The sequence below is a fragment of the Perissodus microlepis genome, chromosome 22 (assembly GCF_051167445.1).
Source record: "Perissodus microlepis isolate ML-2025 ecotype Zambia chromosome 22, ASM5116744v1, whole genome shotgun sequence".
In the NCBI taxonomy this organism is placed as follows: Eukaryota; Metazoa; Chordata; class Actinopteri; order Cichliformes; family Cichlidae; genus Perissodus; species Perissodus microlepis.
The window spans coordinates 20,491,322-20,518,310 of NC_140481.1; the positions used below are offsets into that span (position 1 = coordinate 20,491,322).

The 26,989-nt window shown below is 38.4% G+C and overlaps 1 protein-coding gene across 1 annotated transcript; it reads left to right on the top strand.

Annotated features, from left to right (window-relative positions):
- The first annotated feature begins 12,681 nt into the window (after positions 1 to 12,681).
- slc39a4 (solute carrier family 39 member 4) lies at positions 12,682 to 25,605 on the top strand. Its single transcript, XM_084920313.1, has 12 exons — positions 12,682 to 12,995; positions 18,652 to 18,990; positions 21,427 to 21,628; positions 21,885 to 22,054; positions 22,164 to 22,347; positions 23,045 to 23,217; positions 23,373 to 23,570; positions 23,813 to 23,920; positions 24,247 to 24,301; positions 24,393 to 24,545; positions 24,637 to 24,824; positions 24,920 to 25,605. The coding sequence occupies exons 1-12, from the start codon at positions 12,690 to 12,692 to the stop codon at positions 25,046 to 25,048; spliced, it is 2,205 nt and encodes a 734-aa protein (XP_084776439.1). The 5' UTR covers positions 12,682 to 12,689; the 3' UTR covers positions 25,049 to 25,605.
- Positions 25,606 to 26,989: the final 1,384 nt, after the last annotated feature.

Below are 26,989 nucleotides of genomic sequence, written 5' to 3' on the forward strand. Positions count from 1 at the left end.
AGTCAACAGGGTCGCAAGAAGCGTGTGGAAAAACCAAGGCGCAAAATAACTGCCCATGAACTGAGAAAAGTCAAGCGTGCACCTGCCAAGATGCCACTTGTCACCAGTTTGGCCATATTTCAGAGATGCAACATCACTGGAGTGCCCAAAAGCACAAGGTGTGCAATACTCAGAGACATGGCCAAGGTAAGAAAGGCTGAAAGACGACCACCACTGAACAAGACACACAAGCTGAAACGTCAAGACTGGGCCAAGAAATATCTCAAGACTGATTTTTCTAAGGTTTTATGGACTGATGAAATGAGAGTGAGTCTTGATGGGCCAGATGGATGGGCCCGTGGCTGGATTGGTAAAGGGCAGAGAGCTCCAGTCCGACTCAGACGCCAGCAAGGTGGAGGTGGAGTACTGGTTTGGGCTGGTATCATCAAAGATGAGCTTGTGGGGCCTTTTCGGGTTGAGGATGGAGTCAAGCTCAACTCCCAGTCCTACTGCCAGTTTCTGGAAGACACCTTCTTCAAGCAGTGGTACAAGAAGAAGTCTGCATCCTTCAAGAAAAACATGATTTTCATGCAGGACAATGCTCCATCACACGCGTCCAAGTACTCCACAGCGTGGCTGGCAAGAAAGGGTATAAAAGAAGAAAAACTAATGACATGGCCTCCTTGTTCACCTGATCTGAACCCCATTGAGAACCTGTGGTCCATCATCAAATGTGAGATTTACAAGGAGGGAAAACAGTACACCTCTCTGAACAGTGTCTGGGAGGCTGTGGTTGCTGCTGCACGCAATGCTGATGGTGAACAGATCAAAACACTGACAGAATCCATGGATGGCAGGCTTTTGAGTGTCCTTGCAAAGAAAGGTGGCTATATTGGTCGCTGATTTGTTTTTGTTTTGTTTTTGAATGTCAGAAATGTATATTTGTGAATGTGGAGATGTTATATTGGTTTCACTGGTAAAAATAAATAATTGACATGGGTATATATTTGTTTTTTGTTAAGTTGCCTAATAATTATGCACAGTAATAGTCACCTGCACACACAGATATCCCCCTAAAATAGCTAAAACTAAAAACAAACTAAAAACTACTTCCATTCAGCTTTGATGTTAATGAGTTTTTTGGGTTCATTGAGAACATGGTTGTTGTTCAATAATAAAATTATTCCTCAAAAATACAACTTGCCTAATAATTCTGCACTCCCTGTATATATATATATATATATATATATGTGTATATATATATGTGTGTGTGTGTGTGTGTATATATATATATATATATATATATATATGTATATATACATATATATATATACATACATACATACATACACATATATATATATATATATATATATATATATATATATATATATATATATATATATATATATACTACAGCCAGGGAGTGAAGCACAGAGATCTCAGGTAAGCTATGATTACTGAATACTTGGCAGTGATTTCATAAGTTCAGTAAGGAGAAAAAAGTAAATGATAGAACAAAAAAGGTATTCCTTAGAAATTTTAGTCCAAATTGGTAGCACACAGTTGCCGCTGCGCATGCATGTGAATCTACTGTTTCACTACATCGTAAAGGTCCTCTGTTGGACTGGGGAAGTTATTTGAGTACAGTGAACTCAATTTCAGGGTCAAGAAACCAATTTGAGATCATTTGAGTTTTTAAAAATTATTTCTTATTCTGCTGGCAGCAGAAATCAGAAGATGGATACACTGTGGCCCTAAAGGGACAGATATGGTCAACAGGAATATTCAGGTAGGCTGTGGTGTTAAAAATACTGAACCTTTGCCCTAACCCAACTGTAAAATTTCTCCTACACCATGCCAAGTTTGCTGGACCATTGCACCACCACCAGCAGCCTAATCAATGTATTCAGTTCTCACAAAGCAGGATGGATCTGTGCCTTCATGTTGTTTACTCCAAATTCTAACTTTACAAATCTTGCAGCAAAAATCGAGGTTCATCAGCGCAGACAAAACCTTTACAATCTTCTGCTGTCCAATTTTGGTGAACCTGTGTGAATGTAGCCTCAGTTTCTTGTTCCTAAGTGACAGAAGCAGACAGCGACATTACAAAGCAAAATTTAAAACCAGCAATCATCTATCCTTGGAAACGTGGACAGGTAGAAACAGAGCCTTCAGCCTGACTGCTCATCAGTTTGTTATGTGTTAAAGTACAGGGTCTGGTTGCTGGGCTGGGGCCTGCATTCATTCAGCTTTAACATCACTCTGGGATTTTGGCTAGCTCGCATTAGCATGCTGTCTGTGCAGATGCTAGCAAAGAGCTGCAGTAATGTTTGCATAATCCAGATGTTTCTATCCTGGATGTAGTTTCCATTTTACCATCATGCTTTCGTAAATTTGTGCAATATTGAGAAGAGTTATGTCCATATCCACGCTGCAGCGTGAGCCACTATTTTTCTCTGGCACACAAACTAAAATCAGCAGAGTGTAGCTAAAGTAGAACTGATAATTGGGGCTGAAAGGTAAGCAGACTAATAATTCCAAGGAGTTGAACTAGTAGGAACTCAGTTCTCATTGCCCATCCCTAGTAGTGAGACCTGCGAAAATGTATTGTTTGGAGACGGTGGCACTGATGAAAAGACAGGAGCCGAGGTGAAGGTGCTCAGATCTCAATTGGGAGTGAACAGAATGAACAGAATTAGAAATGAGAACATCAGAGGGATGGCTCAGGTTGAGCAGTTTGGAGACAAAGTTAGAGAGGAAAGGCTGAGATGGTTTGGACATGTGCAGAGGAGGAATAGTGGATATATAGGACTAAAGGTGTTGAAGATAGAGCTGCCAGGCACAAGCAAAAGAGGAGACTTCAGAGAAGGTTAATGGATATAGTGCTGAGGGTTGATGTAGATCACACTAGGGACAAGGTGAGAGGAGATGATCTCCTGAAGAAAGATTCTTTTTTCATTAACAATGACAACTCAACACACTCCAGCTTAAAAAAAAGAAAAAAAAGAAAGCAAACTAAGTGAACATCAGCATTTTAACAAAAGATGTGCAGAGCTAATAATAAGAGAATGAGAGCATAATATATGAATGCCAATATATTGCTTTTTTAGCAATAGGATTTCTGTCATGGGATGTGCCTCTTGATCTGTATTCAGTTTTATTTTCTTACTTTGCTCAATTCCTCTAAATGTTGCATGCATGCAGTTAAATCACTTTCTTTGTTTTTGCGCACTGGTGTTTGTAAGACACACTTACACACAGCGATGCCTGAACACCAAGAAAGGACACTCAGACACTCGTTCATTCACCTGGATCCCGGAGGACAGCTGTTCTCAACTTGCGGTCATTTCCAGGACACTGACAATTAAGTGGTGCAACTACCCTTTAATTAGAACTAGGAATAAATAGCGTCCTCATTAAGGACATAATTAACTCAATCAATGAACGTTAAAGAGCACCGAAACACCAATTAAACTCCATATACACTGTATGTACAGGACCAGAATGGGATGTGTGTGTGTGTGTGTGTGTGTGTGTGTGTGTGTGTGTGTGTGTGTGTGTGTGTGTGTGTGTGTGTGTGTGTGTGTGTGTGTGAGAGAGAGAGAGAGAGAGAGAAAGAAATTGAGGGTTAAACTGAAAAATGTATAAGGGGAGTTAGAGAGAGAGAGACCCTCATCGGTAATATAATTATCTAAAGTGACCTGAGTGTCCATGCATGTAGGACATACCTGCTCTGTGTCTGTCTGTAACTCTTTATTTTTACTTTCTCTCCTCCATTGTTCCTCCAGACAGTAACTCCCGCCTCCCTTAACTATCAATCTGCACCTTTTCTGTATTTTCTTTTCCACTGTTTGTTTGTTGTTCCCTTAATCATGCCTCCGTCTCTCCACTTTAATGCAAATATCAAAATGAAGTGAGCAAAATCATAAAAACTTTGACAGAAATAAATTTCAATTAAAAGAAAAAGCTTAGGACTTCTCTGAATTCAAATCATGTTCTGCTACGAAATATATAAGTAAATAAATAAAACGAGGGGATGCATGTGCTGATTGTGTCTGATTAATTAGTCATTTTTGTTGTGCTAACAGTTATGGCTTTGAGACATGATTACTTTACAGATGAAAAGAAAACCACCTCACCTTCAGCCTTTACTGAGAAAATAGAACATGAAACTCACCGGGGTAAAAGGCAAACACTGAAAGAGTGGGAAAGCTGCAGTGTAGTGATTATAATCTGCTTGAAGGATTTTAGCATGAAGTTTTTATATTGTATGTTAAAGTAAAGTAAATGGTTGATTGGAGCACACAGCATGTGGGCACTTTTACATCAGTTCAATGTCTCTGTGGCTCTGAAGGAGATTTCAAAGCTTTAAAATGTTTAAACTGCACTACCTGGGGTGGGGGGGGGGGGGGGGGGGTGTGTGTCAAAGAATGGCTTATATTATGTGCTAAAAGTCATGTTATACATCGTGAAAAACAAACACACCCTTTTTCAATTCTAAGGTTTTATAAATGTGGAGACAATAAAAAGCATCTGATCCTTACCAGGTTCTAAAATGATGCAGCCATAACTCAGATAAATAACAACCTATGTCACGTTATGCTGTGTCATTAAGTATTTGACAAAAAAATTAAGCCAAAATGCAGAAACCGTGTGTGAAAAACTAAACGCAAACGTAAATGTTGACACACAATTGTAATAGTTGTTTTCTGTAGAACTTTATCTGTGTCCCACATTGTTGTGGAGGAATTTTGGTCGTTTTAGATTTATTGTGCCAAATTATAATAACAGTCACCTCAAGGTTCTTTATATTGTAGGGTAAAGATCCTACAATAATGCAAAGACAACCCCAACAATCCAATGTGTTCTTACGAGCAAGCACTTGGCAACAATGGAAAGGAAAAACTCCCTTTTGATAGGAAGAAACTTCCAGTAGATCCAGGAACAGGAAAGGGCAGCCGTCTGCTGTGACAGGTTGGGGTGAGGCTCTAATAGATATAGATATGCACCCTTCTCTAAACTATTCCTTCAGTTCACTGAGATTAGTGATGGGCTTTAAACTGTGTCTTTATAACCCTTCCCACCTGGCTGCTGTTTAGCCTCTTATCATGTACGCCTGATTGCCACAGTCTTCTACCTCCTACTTCAGAATCTCACAGGATCAAAATGACCTGATGAACTCTCAGTGATGTCCTTGATGAATTAAGAAGAGAGAGAAGTGCAGTGAATGGTCTCGGTAGAGGAGATGAGATTCTTTCTGTCTTTCTTATCCCTACATTTTAACTCCATGGGAAGGATGCACAGCTCAGTGGGAAATTGTCTTGGGAGATTACCATTGTGTGTGTGGGTGTGTGAGTGTACGTGTGTGTGGATTACTAGTGTTTGGTATTTATTTCCAGAACACCGAAAAGCTCTGTTTGACTTTTTCACAACAGGAGGTCTTGCTTCAATCTCATGCCCCCTGTGCATGTGTGTCTCTGCTGGTGTTTATTGCATGTATTCCAGCATTTGTCCACTTGTAACATGCGCATATGTTCCAACTTGCCGTCTTGCGATCAGCAGGTTTGTGCTTGTCCGTATGCATGTGTGTGTTTGCATGCATCATGATCATATGTGTGTGCGTGCGTGTGTATGTGTGGGTGTGTGTGTCGTCCAGGGAACATATAACTGGATTAGCCGTCATGCTTTTATTTCTGTAATGGAAACATCAGCCTGGGAAAGAAAGTAGGGCTGAGGCCAGGCAGACAGAACGAGAGAGAGAGATCGCTGTAAGTAATGTACTTATACTGCAAGAGGAAATTCTTTATCCAAGACGACCCTCAGCTTTGAGTTTGCTTCAGATCACAGCGTTAAACCGAAAGCCTCACGTTAAAGAGTCTTTCAACCCAGAACCACAAACTACCACAAAACAGCATCATAACAGGGAGAGTTTGAAATTAAGCTGAGCAGATTATGATACGATTGCTCTATTAAGGTGTTTGTTTGTTTGTCTGTCTGTTTGTTTGTTTTAAATAAAGCAACAATAAGGCAAGATAATGCCACCAAGATTCAGGATTTTTTAAATATATTTTAATATTTTGAATATTACAAAATATATATATCAAACCTAAAAGCTAAAAATAATATTTTATTATTGCCAGTCGTTATGAGACTATTTTATTTATTTATTTATTTATTTATTTATTATTAAGTACATTAAGTGTTTGCAATATTACACTTTTTTTGTAGTTTTTCCTCTCTACACCACCACAGTGGATTTTAAATCACACAATGAATATGTGGTCAAAGTTCAGACTTTCAGCTTTAACTCAGTGGGTTTAACACAAGTGTTGTAGTAACAAACGGTACAAACCACTGGTTGCAATCAATAACAAGAAAGTCAGATTCACAGTTCTGCGATAGTATTTAGACAAATGAAGCAAAGATTAACTTAGACCAGAGGGATGGAAAGATAAAACTATCAAGAAGGAGAGCAACAGCTCATGATCCGAAGCATACCACATCATCTTCAAACAAGGTGAATGCGATGTTATAGCATGGGCATGTATGGTTGGCAGTGGAACCAGGTCCCTGGTGTTTATTGATAAAGTGAGTCCTGATGACTTCTGAGGTTTGCAAGGCTGTAATCTCTGCTCAGATTCATCCAAATGCTGCAAAAGTGATTGGACAGCACTTTACAGTACAAATGGGTAATGGCCCAAAGCATACTGCAAAAACAACCCAAGAGAATGCCAAGGTAAAGAAATGGGATAATCTTCAATGGCCAAGCCAGTCACCTGATCTCAGCCCAACAGAGCTTATCTGAACGCAGAAAGATCAACAAACAAGCAGCAGCTGAGCAGCAGGACTGGCAGAGCACCTCAACACAAGACACACAGCAGACTTCAGACACCAACAAATATTGCTTTGTCCAAGTATTTTATATGATCCTTATATCTAATATTATGTTAATTTATTCAATTAGTTATGTGCCTCTAAAAAGGAGAGACTATGTATAAAATGGTTGCAATTCTTAAACAGTTAATGCTATGTAGTATTTATATTAAACTTATTAAATGAAAGGGTTAAATGAAAATGACAAGAAATCTTTCATTGTCCAAAAATGTTTGGACATGACTGAATTATCAACCTAACATTGAATTTATTATATGTACATACTAGTGCTTATAAACAATTTCTTTCCTCATTAATTTGCATTTCAGGATTCAGTTCAGGATGTGTTTCTATCTCCATTTCTCCTTTAATTATAAGTTACACTGTTACTGTTTACTTATCTGCATTTTTGTCTTTCGAATACAGTTTTTTTTTTTTTAAGGACACGGGAGAAGGGAGTGGTTAACAAACATCATTATGGAAATAATTCAGTTCATGTTTGAGGAAACGAACAGGGTAATGAGATGTATTTATGCTAGGTGGTAATGTGCAGCACCCACAAAGTTACTTGTGGTTGGGGGGGGGCATAGGGTGTTGCAGGACTTGATGAATGCGTGTGCTGAGAACATCTACAGGTTTGTCTGACATACAACGTAACAGAGAGTGATTCCACGATGGGGGGTGTTGGGAAAGCAGGTCACTGGACAGTGTGTGGGTTTTGTCAATTAGCGATGGAGGTCACTATGCCTGTGTATGCATGTGTGTGTGTGTATACATATATATATAGGGGCAGATGTCCAGGGTCCCATGCCATGGGCGAGCTTGTGTGTGTTGCTGTCTGTTCATGTGTGTGAAGTGATGTGCAGCCAATCAACTCAATCTCCTTCCTTTTCAGTGATTTCTGAGGCCGACAGCGAGTGACTGTTGACATGATTTCAGTTCGTGTTTCAGACTTGAAGCAACAGCAGCAAAAGTTGGGATCTGTGACTCTCACTGCCCTCAAAGTAAAAACAAGAACAAACACACGCGAGGCCACGTTCAAAGAGTAAGAAAGGATTAATTAGATGAGATATTTCTCTGTGTTCTCCTTCTCATTGCTTATTTCAGTCCAAATTTCAACTGCAGCTTATTTGCAGTGCTGCATCAATTCATTTCAGTTTTATTTATATAGTATCAAATCACAACAACAGCTGCTTCAAGGCACTTTATATAGTAAGGTAAAGACCCTACCGTATAAAAAGAAAACCCACAACAATCACGTGACAACAAGAGCAAGCACTTGGTGACAATGGGAATGAAAAACTGTTTTTAACAGGAAGAGCTTCCAGCAGAACCAGGGTCCTGGATAGCCATCAATCCTCCTATTCCAGGGTTCAGAGTCACCTGATCCAACCTAATTGCATTTATCAAAATGGAAAGTTTTGAGGCTAATCTTGAAAGCAGTGCTATCTGCCTCCTGAATCCAAACTGGGAGCTGGTTCCACAGAAGAGGGATCTGAAAGCTGAAGGCTCTGCCTCCCATTCTACTTTTAAATACCCTACAAACCACAAGTAAGCCTGCAGTTTGAGAACAAATTCATCAAAATTTTTCTGCAATAATATTTATTTAACAGGGAAAATACATGTAAAGACGGTTATGTTTAGGCAAAATGCAACAGATCCAAGGACAAATGGGACTTTGGTGATGAGCAGATCGTGTCCCTGTTTAAAGCACTCTAATAAAAACATGGATACAAGCACACTGAACAGCAGCAAACGGTGAATATTGTGGAAAACTATGCAACACCTTCTTTACAATAATGCTCATCCTGGGAGAAACCCCTGACTGTACATTTTGTATACAGTATATGCATATAACCAGGAGTAGCTGTTTAACTCTGAAGCCATGTATTTTATTTTATTTTATGTATTTATTTATTTATCTGATATTTATTGAATGACCCTCTGCCTTCCCTGTGCATATTTTCTGTTTTACTCCAGGAGGTGGTCTAATGAGAACGATAAAGTAAATAATTAACAGCTTTGACTAAAATAATAGTTTTTTTAAAAAAGCTAGGAGGTAGCAGCCTAAACAAAAATGGAACTGGTAGAAAAACTGTGATCATTAAAAGAATATTTTTGGGCAACATTGCCCTATTTCACGGTTTTCCTGCAATGGATTTCCAGCAAATGTCTGAAACTCATGTTTTGTCGAGATTTTAGACAGAGCATTTGCGCCATCTGGCGGTTATTAGGGGAACATGCTCGCAGAGGAACGTTAAATTCTACTTGGAGACCTCTTTGTGTCAGCGTGTTATCAGAGAGTACTTAATGTTTGCTGATTGCTGCTTTTGAAAAACACAAATGTAAGCATGCGGAGATATTCAAATCTACAGTGGGGGTTCCTGCTTTCAGTTGGTGCATTCAAATTTTATTTTTTTGTCTGGATTTTACTTTGAGTTTTTCTTTTTGTCACTTGCTTAAGAAGAACATGTTGACAGTGGTGAAAAGAAAGTGTGCTTTATTGAAGTGAAAGGTAAATTTATAAGCACATGAAGTGTGTACTGAAGTGTTACTAAATTCCTTATATCACAAGACATAACTGAGGAAATAGGTGTCCTCAAACACTCATTTCATTGACCAGTATCTGATGAACATACCATCACAAACCTGTTGCATGTCAGGATGTTTTAGAGTGCAAAATAATATTCACGATGCTTATCTTGAACTCGGTGTACCCGTTCTTGCAAACGATATGCCAGGCAGAGCCAGGGAGTCTCTGATTTCTTTGTGGTTTATTCACGGCCTCAGGACAAGTTGTCACGTCCTGCACTGATGGCAGGATTTATTGTTAAGTCAAGGAGAACACCTGTAAAATGTTGCTCAACTGCAGCAGAGACGAGTGGCATAAATTAAGATATTTTACAACATTCATGCTTTCCATGTTAAAAGCTTTCATCTTTGCACTTGTCATAAACTTTTCTTTTAAACTACCATGTGTCAGCTCAACATTTGGACCATTTAAACATGCAAACTCTTTAACCTCACTCCCATAGTTTTTATAGCTGACCTTTCAGGTCTGTGACCAAGTGTTTCTGCTCATTCTGTGCTACGGAAAAGTATTTGCCCACTTCCTTTCTTTTCTACATGTGTCAGATCATCAAAAACTTATTCAGTATTAGATAAAGATAACCACAGTAAATACACAAAGCAGTTTTTAAACAATGATTTCATTTGTTAACGGAGCAACCTGCCTGGCCCTGTGTGGAAAAAGTATTTCCCCCTGCTAACAAACCACCACTCACCAAAGAGAACACAAAGGCTCATCTCATATTTGCCAAAAAACATCTTGATGATTCCCAAGACTTTTGGGAAAATATTTGTATGGGTTGAGTCCTATTATACTTGGTGTGAAACACACAGTATTTCATAAAAAGAGCATCAGTCAAACAGTTAAACACAGCGACGGTAGTGTGAGGGACTGGGGCTGCTTTGCTGCTTCAGGACCTGAACAATAAATTGATGGAACCATGAATTCTGCTCTCCACCAGAAAATCCTGAAAGAGAATGTCCGCTCATCAGATCAGGCCCTGAAATTTAAGCACACTTAAGTTACATGGCAGGACAATAATCAGCAAGCCCAGGTTTGAGTGACTCAAAAAAAAAAAAAAAGGAATATTTGAAGTGACCAAGTCAAAGTTTGGACAAAGTCTGTCTGAAATTCTTTAGCATGACCTTAAACAGGCTGTGCATGCTTGAAACCCCTCCAGTGTGGCTGAATTAAAACAATTCTGCACACATGTGATTGTAGTTCCTGTTGCCGAGGGTGGCACAACCAGTTATTAGGTTGAGGGGTCAATTACTTTATCACACATGAGCAGGTAGATGTGGATACCTTTTTTTTTTTCTCTGCATCTTGTTTTTACTCGGGTTATCTTTGACTAATATTAAAATTTGTTTGACGATCTGAAACATTTAAAATTTATAATCCTCTGTTTTCAAGCCAATTGTAAGATAAGTTGTTCCACGCATATCTTAGAATGTGCAACAGTCCTGGGGATAGTCCCTGATTGACTCCATGATAAGCGATCAGGACTGACTGTAATGACTCTGTTTTCTCCTTGTCACTATAGATAGTTGTTTCCGTCTCTGGTCATTTGTTTGGGCTTGCTGTCATGCTGCAGAATTAATCTGGGACCCTGGTGTATATTTAAGTCATTCCCTGAAGCAGCTCAACTCTTTTTACAGCTTGATTTTTCTTTTCCACCTAATTTAATGTAGAAGTAAAAAACTATTTTGAAAAGAGCAGAAAATGTGATTCTTTCTTTTTGAGTTTCCTTTGCTAGTTATTTTTATCTATTGAGAAAACAAAGGTCTGAAAAAAGGTCTCCCAAATGTGAGAAATCTCTTCGTATTTTGGATTAGGAATTCAGTTTTGATGAGTATCTTGGCTGTCTTATTCTGATTTGCCCCTCTAAAATTGTGATTCCTTTGGCTGAGCAAACCATCTTTGGATCGTTCATAAATGATCCAGAAAGCAGCTGTGAGGCTTCTCACCAGCTCCTCTAAAAGAACATGGATTATGTCCTCTTTACACCAGTACCCCATTAAGTCGATGGTTCAATATAAGATTTTACTGAGCTCCTAATGGTCAAATATCTCCTTAAATTAAAGGACAAGAGGAAATTGCATTTTTAATTTTGCTGCCTCTAAGTTGCGGAATTTGCTACCATTGAACTTAAGATCTGCAGCCGCTGTTTATACCTTTAAGAAGAAGCTTAAGACGAACCTGTGCACACTTGCTTTTAGTTTATGTTTATTTAAAAGGGACAATGCAAATTAATTAACATGAGCACTTAAAATCATCATGTAAACGTGGCAGATTTAGCCACATTGATTCAATTTCATCAGTAGTCACTGGCAGGTTGATGGCATAACAAATGAATCAACAAAACCAAACATTCAGAAGCATGTGAACATAAGTGAAATACAGAAACACATATGAAATAAAGAATAATAATAAATACCCATATACCATATTTAAACACATTAAAATCAATTACCTTCAGTGACATTATTTCACATCATGACAGCATGTTTGATTATCCAGTAACCACTGTTTTACAGATTTAGAGAAAGAAGTAAAGAATGTTATATTCCTTGTTTGTATTGTATTGTACTGTGGGTAAGTATAGCTGACTGCCAAATGCACTTTTCCTGAGGGGTATTTTACAGTCTCCTCTAAAAAATGCTGTGGTAGATACAGATGAACTTTGATTTTATTTAATGGCCTCATTAGAGGAGTGGGGGCCAGTCACTTTTATCTATTTATCCATTTTAATTGTATTGTTATTGTGCTTTATATTGCAGAGCACTTTGTAACTTTTGTTTTTCAAAAGCGCTTTATAAACATATGTTACTTATTTATTTACTTGAAATATTAATTAATTAAGATTTTGTTTACCACAAAGATAAAGGCACCTGACACTGAGTTTAAAAAAAACAAACAAACAAACAAACAAAAATCCATTTCCTTTAACTGGATTTGTGTTGTTTGAGCCTATCAGCTCCTTTGTGTGATGTGTGATGCCCAATATAACTTTGGGTTCACTAATATGAGTGAAACCGCTGTTTGGTGTTTTGCTGGTGGTGTGGCGATGCCCGGGAGGCCTGTGGGGTGCCATTTCTGACCTGTACAGGTAACAGTGGTTATAATAGACAGGTGTAGGACAGCACGAGGCATGTCTCAGCCAATCACAGCCGAGGTCCAGTGAGACTGCAGTGGTTTAAAACTGATAACAGCCGTGAGCTGAGCTCTATGGCTCAATGTGTCTGCAGAAATACCTTGAGACTGTATGAGCCTCTGTCACACTATTTCTGCACCTTTTTTCTTTTTTTTTTACACTTTTAGTCTTTGCAAATCTTTTTTTTTCTTCAAAGACAGTTTTAAGATGATTTCCTCTTCGCCGTTTCTTCTGCTGCTTCTCTCCGGGTGGGGTTTGCTCGGTTTTGTCTCGGGTTCCCCCGCTGTGGAGGAAGCTTACGAGGCTGTGGTGAGCATCGTGTCTCCAGGACAGCAGTATCTGACCGGGGAATCCCTTCACTCCCTCTTTAATACACTGGAGAACCGTGTGCACTGCGGCGAAGTGCCGTGTGAAAAGGTGAGTTTTATTAGGCTAAAGCTGCAACCGAGCTGGAGAGCCCTGAGTCGGATGCGGTGGAAAAAGGTCGAGGTCCAAAAGCTATTACGCAAGTGATAGATCGGGCTAGATCTGCTTTAAATTGTAATAAATTTGCTAATAATAAAAATAATGTTAAAATAAATTTTTTAATTTTAACATTACTTCTTTTAGATTAAGATTTAAGTACTTATCTGCTGAACAATCATCTGTAAAGTTTACTTTCATGTTCCAAACTGCTTATTTACTCCTGTAAAAGTGTGCAAAAGTTAACTAAAAGTAAAGTAAGGGTGCTTTCAAATAATGCTGTAAGTACTTTTTTAATCAAAGTGCAGCAAAGCGCAATAAACAGAAAATCCTTAAATCCTTTCAGCTTTAAAATGGCACCATTTTTCCACCTTGGCCGGCCAGTTGTTCCGAGCATTTGGTAGTTTCATGATGGGATTTAGGCGTCTATTTGTATTTTTTCTATTTAATCCCAGGCTTGTTTAATAAAGTGGACTTATCAATGGGAATCTTTGAGCTGCTTTTGAAAGGAAAAATGTCTTAAGTGTAACTTTATTGCATAATATTTGCCGTGGATGCACAGAAAAAAAGACGAAGAAAAAGAAAGAAATATTATTTAATTGAACCTAAAAGTTCAGACCTTTTTCTTCTCTTTCCTCTTCTTCGTCTCATAAAGATTTTTTTTTCTCTTTTGCAGTAAGTTATTAAATAAAGAGTCTCTGGTGGAAGTCTGGCTACTCTAATGGAAAAGTTTAATGACAACGTAATTGAAATGAGCTTTAATCAGGGTTATATCAAGAAAAAAAGTGTTGGACAGCATTTTGCCTTGTATCAATAGGCTTCTTCCTTCAGTCAACAGGAGCCTAAACACCGATCAGGGCCTTTAGCGGCAGGTGTTTCTCCTGCCTGAGAATTAGCCTTTTTAAGGGTGCTGTGTTCACATCCCTATCTGACCATCTGATAAAGATAAAACCTCAGTTTTTTTTCAGTAAAGGAATCTTCAGCTCATAAAAGCTGGTTTAAAAATAAGTTATTACAGTGCTGGTGATTTTTCTCCAGCTTTGGCTAAAAGCTCTCTTAGGGGGCACCAAAAATTAAGCAAGAAAAAAAAACAGGCTTGCTGAAACAATTACTCTTCAGTTTCAGGTTCAGTGTGTTAGCACTAATCCATTTTATAAGTGTTGCTGTTACTCAAAGTATTTGCAGGCAACTTAGACAAAACCACTTTATCAGTGAGTGAGAGAGAAGTCCTTAGACTTCTTAGATGTCAGCTGAAAACAGCATGAATGTGCAGTGCATGCCTGATAAATGTTTGCTATCAGACAGCTGTGGCAGCCACCAGTGAATGATGAATGAAATAAGAGAGATGAGAAACTGTTAAACTGTCAATTTCATTGTAAGAACTTAGCAGTAGTGACATCGGCTTGCACTGTGGATTATAACAGGCAAAATGTGAAAGAGGTTCAATATTGACCCACAATAAAAAAAAAAGTTTCTATTATTCCGCTGTCTAGGAGTTTATATGCAGTGCTGTGAAAACTTATTTGTCCACTTCTGATTTCTTAGCTTTTTGAATATTTGTCAAATTTAGATGTTTTGCATAATCTAACCAATTTTATTATTAAGCAAAGAAAACCCAAGTTGATGCAAAATCCATTTTTTAAATGATGATTTTTTTTTTAAAGCTATCCAAACCGACCTGGTCTTGTGTGAAAACCTCAGCCTAACTGGTTGTGCCACCCTTGGCAGCAAGAACTGCAGTCAAGTGTTGTATTAACTGGAATTGTGTCTTTCACATCTCTGTGGAGGAATTTTGGTCCACTCTTATTTGCAGAATTCCTTTAATTCAGCAACACTGGAGGGTTTTCAGGCATCAGCGGCCTGTTTAAGGTTATGCCGAAGCATCTCAATAAGATTTTCAGACTTTGACTTGCCCAATCCAAAACCTCCACTTTGTCTGTTTTTTTAACCATTCAGAGGTGGACTTGCTGGTTTGATTCTAATCATTGTCCTGCTGCATAACCCAAGTGCTCTTGAGCTTCAGCCCTCTCTAGTAGAGAGCAGAATTCATGAATCCACCATGTTTGACCCACCCAGAGAGAAGCATTTTAGGAAATGCCATGTTAGTTTTACATCACATGTAGCGGGGACTCAAACCTTTCAAAAAGTTCACATTTTTTCTTATCAGTCCATAGAATAGTTTCTCAAAAGTCTTGGGGATCATCAAGATGTTGTTGCTGTTTTTAATTTGGCAAATGTGAGATGAGTCTTTGTGTTCTTTCCTCGGCACTGCACTGTTAGAAAAAACATCTTAAAAAAACAGTAATATTCCGGCAGCTGGGGCGCCAAAATAATACCGTAAAATAACAGAAAATAACTTACTCATAAAAATACGGTTATTTCCAGTAATGAAAATACAATTTGTTGCCCTAATTTTACATGGGATTTTGCCTTTTTCAAGTGCTTTTAAACATTAAATTAGGAACAATTTAATGTGATTAAACAATGAAATTACCTATAAACAAGGTCAATGAATGCGGCAATATGAATAATAATACTTAAATGTACAGAAATATACAGTTAACTTAAATAATAATGGATTGCATTCATATCGCGCTTTTTGAAACCCTCAAAGCGCTTTACATTTCTACTTTATAATTCCCCTCTGGCCATCACCAGTAGGTGAAGTGTCTTGCCCAAGGACACAACGACCGAGAGTGTCCGAGCCGGGGCTTGAACCGGCAACCTTCTGATTACAAGGCGAACTGCCAACTCTTGAGCCACAATCGCCCTAAGTAGCAACAATAATAATAATTATTATTTGATGTAAAAAAAGTTTATAAGAATCATTTTATATATTTTTCCATAGCATTGCATTTGAATTTAACAGTTCAATCTTTCAAATAACGGACAAATATTTGTGAAGTCATGATACATTTGTGAAAGTATTTTAACAATCTAAATATGCATATGTGCAGACAGATACATTTAAAAAACAAGAAAATTATGTTTTATTACATTACAGTGATTTTACATTAATTTACATTTGAAATGTGAAATCACAGTCTATTGATGTAAATTTAATGATATTCTAGAAGAACAGTACAAAACTGTAAAATACACAGTAAAATACTTTTATATTAGGATTTTTTTTTTTACAGTGTGGTTTTCTTCTTGAGCTCTCCCATGGGTGCCATTTTTCCCAGTCTTTTCCTTATTGCTGAATCATAAACTCTGAGCTTAACTGAGATCTGCAGTTCTTTAGATGTTGTTCTGGGTTCTTTTGTGACTTCCTGAATTGGTCATCGATGTGCTTTTGAAGTAATTTTGCTAGGCCGATCACTCCTGGAAAGATTCACCATTGCTCCAAGTTTTCTCCATTTGTGGATAGTGGCTCTCAACGTGTTTCACTTTAGAAATGTCTTTGTAATCCTTTCCAGGCTGATAGATGTCAATGGCTTTGTTTCTCAGCAGTTGCTTTAGATAATGGCATGATGTGCCGCTTTTTTAGATCTTCTAGCCTACTTTACTTTATCAGACAGGTTCTATTTAAGTGATTTCTTTGTTCAACAGGTCTGCCATTAGGGGTAGAAGTGGGCATATACTTTTTTACAGCACTGCGTAAGGAGAAACACTTTTCATGATACTGTAGGTTCTCTTAGGAGTTATTATTATAATCACAGCAATGTATTGCTTCTGTAAGAGTTTAACCCTTTAAGACCTACCATAGAACCAAGTCCGCCAGAGCTTATATTATATTTTTACATGCTGTGGAGCCATTTTTGGGAGCATTTCAAGTTGATATACATCAATACAACCATTATAGTCCAAATTTTAATAATATGTCTGCATTAAGTGCATAGTAATTACATAAATTGCAAAAAAGTGCAATAAACTACAAAAAAATTGAAAATCGTTTTTGTTTTTTAACATATATTTCTAGTTAGAGAAATTTAAGAGGCTTAACCCTCAAAACTGTAAATACAAAAAAGTTGCACAAAATAGTTTCCCACCACAGGAAATTTATTTTAAGTGTCTTCATAGTTTTATTTTTGAAATACACCAATTTTTATATACTGCAGGAAAAACGAAAATAAATATTATAATGCAAATTTGCAAAAAAAACAGCATATGCATCAAAATAAACTATTTCCAGCAGTGCAATATGAGTCCTAAGCATCCCAGAAACGACACAGAAAGTCATAAAGTCAAACATAACTTTTAAAAACACCAGTATAGGCTCATAAGGCCCTGATGGTAAAAAACTACATTTCGGAGCGTGCCCACTCTGACCGGCTTTAAAGGGTTAAAGGGCCAGTTCGCTCAAAATAAAATTTAGTCAACAACAACACATAGTTGGATTTTTGCTTTGTACCAATCTGCTGTAAAATATAGTCGTATGATTCTTTACCATCCAATCAGTCATTCGTGACCCAACTTTTAGGTCAAGATTGGTGGATATCAGTATTTTATGATATGCACCGATCTTGATGCTTACATCATCTCTAATAAAAGACAATTAAACTGCTGATATTCATGAGATATGGATTAGATTAGATTATAGGTTTCTGATAATTCTGGATAATCCTGTATAAATGCACCAATAAAGCAATCAATTCATGACCTCTTTGCAGTAGCATCGTTTATGTTCACATACACTTTATTAGATACACCATGCCAGTACCAGATTGGACCCCTTTTTGACTCCGGAGCTGTTTTAGTTCATCCTGGCACAGATTTAACAAGGTGCTGGAAACGTTCCTCCAGGAGATTGGTTCATATTGACAGCATCACACAGTTGCTGCAGATTTGTCGTCTGCATATCCAACAAATCTGCTGGACTGAGTTCTGGTGACTGTGGTGGTCGTTTGAGTACAGCGGACTCACTGTCATGTAAAAGAAACCACTTTGAGATTATTTGAGCTTTGTCGATGGTGTGTCATCATGTGTGGTTAGAAGATGGATACACTGTGGTTGTAAAGGGATGGAACAATACTCACGTAGGATGTGGGGTTTAAACAATGCTCAGATAGTAATAGGGGGCCTAAAAATCTCTTATAATATTAAATCACCAGCCACACTTTCAGCCATTGATAGAAGTAGGATGGATCGATGCTTTCATGTTGTTCATTCCAAATTCAAGGGTAGTCAAACAAAGCACAGTTTTTCCAGTCTTCTATCAGGAAGTGTGGCTCCAAGTGTAGTCCTCTGCTGCTTTAGTCAACATGCTGTGCATTTAGAAACGCTCTTCTGCACACTTTGGTTGTAACAAGTTTGAGTTACCGCTGCGTTCCTGTCAGTTCCAAGGAGTCTGGTCATTCTCCTCTGACTTCTGGCATCAACACAGTGTTTTTACTCAGAAAACTTCTGCTTACTGGATATTTTCTCTTTTTCAAACAGTTTCTGAAATACTCCAAAACAACCATGCAACATTTAAAGTCACTTGAATCACTTTTCTTCTCTTCTGGTGATCAGATTGTATTTCAGTAGGTCATCTTGACTTGACTTTCTACATGCTTAAATGCATCGAGTTCCTGTAATGGGCTGATTAGAACACGTGTACCTTCTATAGATAAATTTCATGAGATTGAAATGACTGTTTAATCTTTTTATCCCCTCTCTGGACACAAAGTGTGATCTTGCAGATGCCGTTCATCAACTCATAAGCAATCCCGACGTCCAAAATGAGGAAGAAACTAGAGGAAGCAGTGTAAATGTGGCTGTCACTGTATCTCAGTTCACGGCTCTCGCCTCCGGCTCCGTCCTTTACCTTTCTTCTCCTGGCCTGGTCTGCACAGCGATAAAAGCAGGAACATGGGGAGAAGAGACTGAAAATTTCCTGCACAAATTCAAACATAATGATCCCCATGAACACAACAGTGAGGCAAACCATGACCATGAACACATAGACGTCCATGGATTAGGTGTCATTCAAGAGCTTCGCAGCCACTACGAGCCCACAGAAAGTGAGGTAAGCACAAGCCTATACTCAATCTTCAGCAAATAGTTAGTATTTATTGCTCTCTTTTGACCGTATTCATTATAAACTGGATAGTGACAAAATAAGAAGAATGTAACATATTAGCCTTCGAGTTTCCAAAACCTTTTTTTTTTTCCTAAAATATTGTAGCTTTTAATTCACCAGCAAACTTCAACTAAAGGAGTTGCGAGAAAACCAGCTGGGAAATTAAAGAGACACACACGGGGAGATCGCTTCCCCATTACAGTCAGTTGTACATTTCCTTTATGCAGTATAACATGAGAAAAAAGTGGGCATATAGATGTTCACAGATTAAATAACTAATAAATAACTAATACCCCGCCTCTCGCCCTATGACAGCTGGGATAGGCTCCAGCGCCCCCCGCGACCCTGAAAAGGATAAGCGGAAGCGAATGGATGGATGGATAAATAACTAATAATAACTAATAAATAAAACACTCTTGCAGGGTGTGTTTTATTTGATTGCTGACAATGGAAGCTTACATACAGATTTATATCACAGCTGGGTCAGACGGGCTGGGTTTTGCCCTGTATTTAGCCACATCACCATAACACCTGATCATGATTAAAAGTGCTCTTTGTATCTGTTTCATTTTACTGGCTTGATTATGTAATTTATTTATTAGAATAGAATAGTTCACAAAAGCTGGACTTGATGTTGGACTGTAACGTTCAGTGAAAAGTTGCTTTTGTTTTTTCCGATTTACTTCCTTAAGACAAAAGTTTTGTGAGATTTCCCAACATTTAGCTGTGCTTCTTTTTGTATTTTAGAGTATGTATGTATGTCCAGTGTTGACAGCATGTTCTAGCAGTTTTATTATTATTATTATTTGTTTTTTATTTTATTTTGTGTATCAAATTTTTGGGGTTTGTAATTTTATCTAGTGCAGATAGTTTTTCACAGACAGTTTTTACACAACAATGTCCTCATATAACAGAGTTCCTCCGTGTAAAATTCTTACATATTAATATTTAACAGACTAAGTTGAGGAAAGTTAATACAACACAGTACAACAGTCCATAATAATGGTGCACCATTTCAGGAAAACAATAATGAATCAGGGAGAGTTGAGTGTTAAGTATATTTCCAGGATTTACACCATCCAGCCGTATTATTTAAACCACAGACAGGTGAAATTCAAATCTGGCTGGCTGTTTATACAGTCATCACGGGCATCATCATCGTGCTAATTTACAGCCTTATATCCACATACATACACCCCATCTCATATTTGGTTAAATATCCTTTATCAGGTTGCATCTGCAGATATTTTTGTAGCAATCAAAAGGTTTCTGGCATAATTCAGGCTGGATGTTTGACCACCAATCTTTGCAGAACTGGTAGGCTTCATTTAAATTGGCTTGTCCATGTGGGCAGCTGCACATTTTGGTCAAACTTGAAGGTGTGGATTTTGGAGCAGGAGCTTTTTTCTTGGTCAGCGTCATCCCAGTGATGCTGGGATGTATGTCTTAAAATCTTTCCATCGTGGAAAAATAAAACTTCAAAGAAAGGGTTAAAAGTCCAAAACTACCATAACATGATGAGTGTATGCATACATCTTACACAACTGTGCAATGAGCATAGGATCATCAGATCGGATAGCCTGGTCTGATGAACCACATTTTGTATTGCTTCATATGAATGGCCCTATTAAAATCCCTTGAATGTGTAAGAGATAGTGATAGCAATAAAAAAGTATGTTAGCTGAAGGACTGGGGAGTGCTTTGCTGGGAAACCTTAGATTCTGGAATTTATGTGGACTTTAATTTTCATATACAACCTATCTGTGGACATTGTTGCACACCACGTACTCCCTTTTATGGCAACATTATTTCCCTGATGGCCTCTTTAAGCATGATAATGCACCCTCCCAAATTACAACACCTTTATCTAAACAGTAAAGGCCACTGAGGGGTCATTTAACAAGGAATTTATGGAATACTTAGAAAACAAAGAGAATAAATCTAACAACAATAAAATTGTTAAATATTAGTTTAAAGAAAGGACATACATTCACACTCTTCAATGTCCACTACAAGGGATTAAAAGGGATTAGATTATTTAATTTTACAAGCTTTTTGTGTTGTGTTTCACTTGTGTGGAGCACAGTCATTAAAACCCTTTGTCCAGTCTCAGTATTCATATGTTGATTCATAAGGACCAAAAAGTAAGGAAAGCTAGTGCAGTTTGAAAATGATCTGTAATGGCTTTAAGAATCTAAAGAAGACCTAGAAAAACAATAACTCCACTCCATGTAGAGTCCATGCTTTGACAATTCAGGCGTCCCACGTGCATTATGTATTAACTGACCATTGCTCAAAAGTGTTCAAAATGTCAACTGTGTTTAAATGTGTCGCCGTTCTAAAGCACTCAGCCCCTTTTCTTTTCTTATTACCATGTTATAGAACTGTACAAGCGCTAGTGGCATCATGGCACAGGTCGACGCGTCATCAGGAGACCAGAAACAGGAAGTGGGTGCGGTTTTGGGATATGTGCTGTATCACGCCCTGCAAGGTCACTGCTTCACTGATCAGTCCCTGCCTGATGAGAGCTTCTTCGTGAACTACATCATGGAGCAGCTCGGCTCAGAAAATTTCACTATCCTGGGTAAATGTGCATAGACACAAAAAAACATATGAGCATTAATATATGTGCAATCACTCAAAAACCCACAGCCTGTAAAACACTAAATCTGCAGGGCACTTTACAGGAACTGCTTTATTTATAAATCAACGATTGTTGTGGTCACTCCTTTGTAGTAACATAGGGAAAATGTAGTCCTATTAGCCTATTATGTCTTGCTAACAGATAATTATGTGAATCCTGAGGCCATTTTGTTCAGTTGTTTTGTGTGTGACTGTAGACCTAAAGGCTCTCATGAAGAGCCTGAATATCGGACCTAGCTCGGAGGAAGACCATGGACATGAGCACACAGCAGATGAACACCCCGACCATGATGACAATGTCCAGAGATGGAGGAAGAGAAGCAGTGACAGTGTTGAGGGACGTGAAAGTAATAACACTTGGGAACAGGTACCGACCTAGAAACACAAGAAAATGCCAGTTGGTTCACACATTTCATCATTTAAATACCAGCGAGGTGTAAGTTATATAATGGATGCCTGTGGTTTGTTTTTCCCAGCGTTGTTTCTCAGCTGAAGAACTGGTCCAGATCTACGGCCTGGCAGAGAATAGCTCTGCCTCCTCTGGTCTGGGTCGGCCTGGCGTGGTTCAGCTCAGCCCTGCGCTTGTCCAGCAGATCCTGAGCGGAGCCTGTGCAGATATTACAGATCCAGAAAAACCTGATGGGCTCTCCAAGGCTGAGAGTAAGTGTCGTTGTGGACTCAAGTAACAAATAGTTCTACAAGTTGACAGTTTGGCATGTCTCAAAGGCTGGGAAATAAGATCTGCTTGTGCATTACTAACAACTAACTACATAGCTAACAACTGGTCTCTAATGGACATTCCAGGCACTTTTTTTCCTGTTTTCATTTGATGTCACTGCTAGTTGTTTCCTGCACACAAACAGACTTGATTCACAAATTCGAATTCTGGATTGTCCCTGAAGCAGCTATTTCCAATTGCTGATTTTCAGTTACAACATAAAGGCTGGTAGATGTCAAAGAAAATGCACAATCCTGTAGGGATTTTCACTTTTTCAGAACGAATGGTAGGAGATATAAAGTGGAAATCTCGAGGGCTGAAAAATGCTTGCCTTTTGGAGCATTTCAAGTAGACATCTCTGTTTTCTAGCATTTTATTTAGTTATTTAGCAATCATTAGCAGTGCTTAGTGGGTATGAATGCATTCGTACAATCTTTAGCTGAAGATTGCTAACTAAGCTTGCTACCATTAACTGTTAACTTAGTATTCCACCCTTTTAATTATGGTCACTTCTATGCTCGAAAAAACTAAGATGGTACTGATGACATTAAAAGAGTTAAGGCTTCAAGATGCATCCACTTTTCAGTGAGCAGAATCCCAATTAATATACATGCTATCATTTGTCTCTTTCTCATGTAGGATACCTCTATGCAACCATCGCCAATTTGCTGATAACAGCGATATCCATGTTTGGCATTGTGGTGTTGCTGTGTGCCGCCTGTACCAGTGTTTTCCAGATGTGCATCCAGTTTTGCATCAGCCTAGCAGTCGGTTCACTGACTGGAGATGCCCTATTGCACCTGATGCCAACAGTGAGGGATTTTAAAGCTTTTAGATTGGAATCATAAGGCATTTACTAAGATTGTAATGGGTGATATGCTAGCACAGTGATACTATGTAAAAACTGATTAGTCTTTTCATATATTAACATTAATGATATTGTCTTTCTCCTGCATTCTTTATGTAGTTTCTGGGTTTGCACGTGCACTCAGACAACGGTGGCAGCAGCAAAGATTCAAGTCACAGTCATGAGGAAGAAACTCCGGACTACATATACAAGATGCTGGTACTGATTGCAGGGATCTACTGCTTTTACCTGATGGAAGTTTCCTTCTCTCTGATCACATATGGTGATAAGCATCACGACCATAAACATCACCATGGGGTAAGAAGAAAACAAGAAAACTCCTCATACAGAACACATTGTGTAATGTGTAATATTAACCTTGTCATCCATTTACAACCAAAGTTGGTTATAAATATTGTGACAGACACGTGTACTGACATTTAAAAAGTTTAAAAAAAAATACTTTTTTAAGTATTTGTCCTTCTTTGTCTCAAGTTCTTTCCTTCTGTCTCACCCTGTAGGCTACATTTCTGAACAGTTTTGCCTTTCTCTCCTTTCAGGAAGAATCTGAGCCTCACCACTGTGACCATGGGAGAGTTTTAGAGATGTATCAACAGGAACAGAAACAAAAAGACACAAAGTCACAGTCCATATCCAAAGCAGACCTGGTAAGAGATATGTGGTCATGTGAAAGTTTTCATAAGACTGTGCAGTCATAAGTCCACACTTTTTGACTAAGTGGGATACACTTAGTATTTGACTAAGTGTATCCTACTTAGCACACTTGTACCCCATAATACTATGACTCAGTAGCTTGTAAGACCACCTTTAGCAGCAATAACTTGAGGTTATCATTTTCTATATGACTTTATTAGTCTCTCACATCATTGTGGAGGAATCTTGAGTATAGTGTGAGAAAAAAATCAATTATCAATAAAAATCTAATTAAACAAAATCATCATTAGTTACACTTTGCATAATGCATTTGTTTTAGGTTAGCTGTGAGGACAATGAGAAACCGCTTCCAGAGCCAAAAGAGCGCACCAGAGGTGAGTAAAGTTACATGTAACACAAAAAAGTTCATCATCATCAAACAGAGAGAACTGGTTACTATAACTTTGTCTCCTCCTGCATTCACAGAGCAGCGTCTGCTGCCTTATATGATTACGATCGGTGACACGATCCACAACTTTGCAGACGGATTAGCGCTGGGTGCAGCTTTCGCCCTGTCCTGGAAGTCTGGTCTGGCCACGTCACTGGCTGTACTCTGCCATGAGTTACCGCATGAGCTCGGTAATTATCTTACAAAACACAAAAACAGTGCCTAACCTAATCTTTTTTTTTTCAGTATTCATGCATTAAATCACCTTATTTTCCTCCCCAGGTGACTTTGCCATTTTGCTCAACGGTGGCCTGTCTGTCCGCAAGGCCTTAGCTCTAAACATCGCCAGCACCCTGACCTCGTTCATCGGCATGTACGTCGCTCTGTCTGTAGCCACTGACCTCGCTACCAAGCAGTGGATAGGTGCCATTACTGCAGGGCTCTTTCTATACGTGGGACTCGCTGATATGGTGAGTGTTACTTGTCACAAATCTGACTCTTTCACAGAAGCAGCACAATCTGATGACTGTTGTTTAATTATCATCTCCATCCTTTTTCATTGTAGCTGCCCACCATGATCCATATCAGCAACAAGAAACCCTGGCTGACATTTCTGCTGCAGAATGTCGGCCTTTTGACAGGGTGGGGTATTTTATTGTTGTTGTCTCTTTATGAAGAGAAGATAAGTTTTTAATGCACAGTCTGGCAAGTGAACGGTCTCTCTGAGATCTTATGAGAGTTTATGAATGTTGCTGACAGGTTGCTGTAAGACCTAGTTTATACTTGATTTCTTAAGGAATTCCTAATGGAGACACGGTGTACCAGACACACAAAACCCACTTGTGCAGTCTGCCAAGGTGAAGAGTGTCTCTGCAAACCATTTGTTTCAGCATATTTCTTTTCTGTGCGAGGTATTAGAAAAGAGAGCAGGTTTCAATATTGAAGATCACAAGAAATGTAGTACCACAGATAACCCAGAGACCACAATAACCCATTAAATTATTTGAGTGTGTTTAGTTAAAAGTTCCTTTTATTTGTTGCACTGATAACGTTTCACTGACAGCAAATACCAGAATGTGCTGCTCTGCTGTATTAGATAGATTTGTCCAAAAATACCACTTCCACACTTGAAATGTAAACCAAAGGGAAATGTAACATTCAAGCAAACATGTCTTTTTCTAATTCTAGATAAAAAATAATAATATAATTATCTGGATTTTTTTTTTTCATAAAAATAAGTAAAATGCTTTTTCTTTGTACCTTTTAATAAACTGATATATTATTATATACTTGTTGTAGTGGTTTGGGAATTTTAGGATTTGTGAAATCTTCCTATAAAATCTGGTTTAAGAGTGTCACACTGAGACAGCATATAATGGGAAGTTAAAGAAGTAACTCACAAGAATTCAACCAAACAAAAGGAAATCTCTCTGCTCTCTTCTGTTCTGCTACTCAATCCCAAAACATGCAGCCTCACTCGCAGTGGTCCACTTGCACAGCTAAAGAAAGGTGCTCTATAGCCAAAATACACAAATAACCAAAGGTGGTACAGTGGTTAACACAGTAGGAAGGTGCTAGGTTTGAACCAAGCCAATGGATGGGGCCTATTAAATGTTCTCCCCATGCCTGCGTGGTCACTCCACAGTGGTTCTAAATTGCCTGTAGCTGTGAACGTGAACATAAACCATAATGTCTCGCTGGGTAACCCTCTGATAGACTTGTGATTTCTCCAGGGTATACCTCGCCTTTTTCCCTATGACAGTTGTGATAGGCTCCAGCTCTTATCCACCATGTATTTTGTGAAATTTGAGTTCAAATTCTGCATTTTGACCTTTAACCTTTAATAGAGCGTTCACCTGTGCTTTTGCATTAGATAACAAGTTGTAAGTGGAGAAGACAGGTTACGTCTTTAATCTGCGTAAAGTCAGGTTAGGCGACAACTGCACTTTATCTAGCTTTATGCTCTAATCTCCTAAACTTAGAGCTCATATGAACATCCTCATTAGGGACAAAGTCCACTGACAACACATCACATGCCGACACAGAAGGATGTTTATTACTTTACACTCCATATGTATGCATGTAAGCATGCAGACTGTCTCAGACACGGTGACGTACATGATTGCAGCAGCTGAGGGTTGTACGCTGACACTTTAAGAACACACTTTAAAAGCAAATTAGAGAACTGCTGACACACACGCACTCACACACACACACAGCTCATCCCCCTGATGTCAGCTTTCCAAACTGGTATCCATAATTTTGAATCCTGACTGAATGTTTTCAGCGATTTTATGAGCCCACGGAGTCCTCTAACCTGACGTGCCAATAAAACACTCAAATTTAATTATCTCTCAGATTGGACCTTTGAGCATCTCATATATTACACTGCACAATAGATCTTTTACAGTAGTGCTGGAAAACAGCAGACAGTTTTACAGGCAGAAAATAAAGACAGGATTATACGGTAACTGAAATAAAAGACTACGTGAAGGAGCTATAAAAACTGGATCAAATATAAAAGCAAATTTCCACTGTTATTGGAAAGCAATGGGACACTTATACGCGTTAACATAAAGGCAGTGGTGAACACAAAGAGCCTTTTTTGCAGTTATATTCACAAAGCAATCTACAG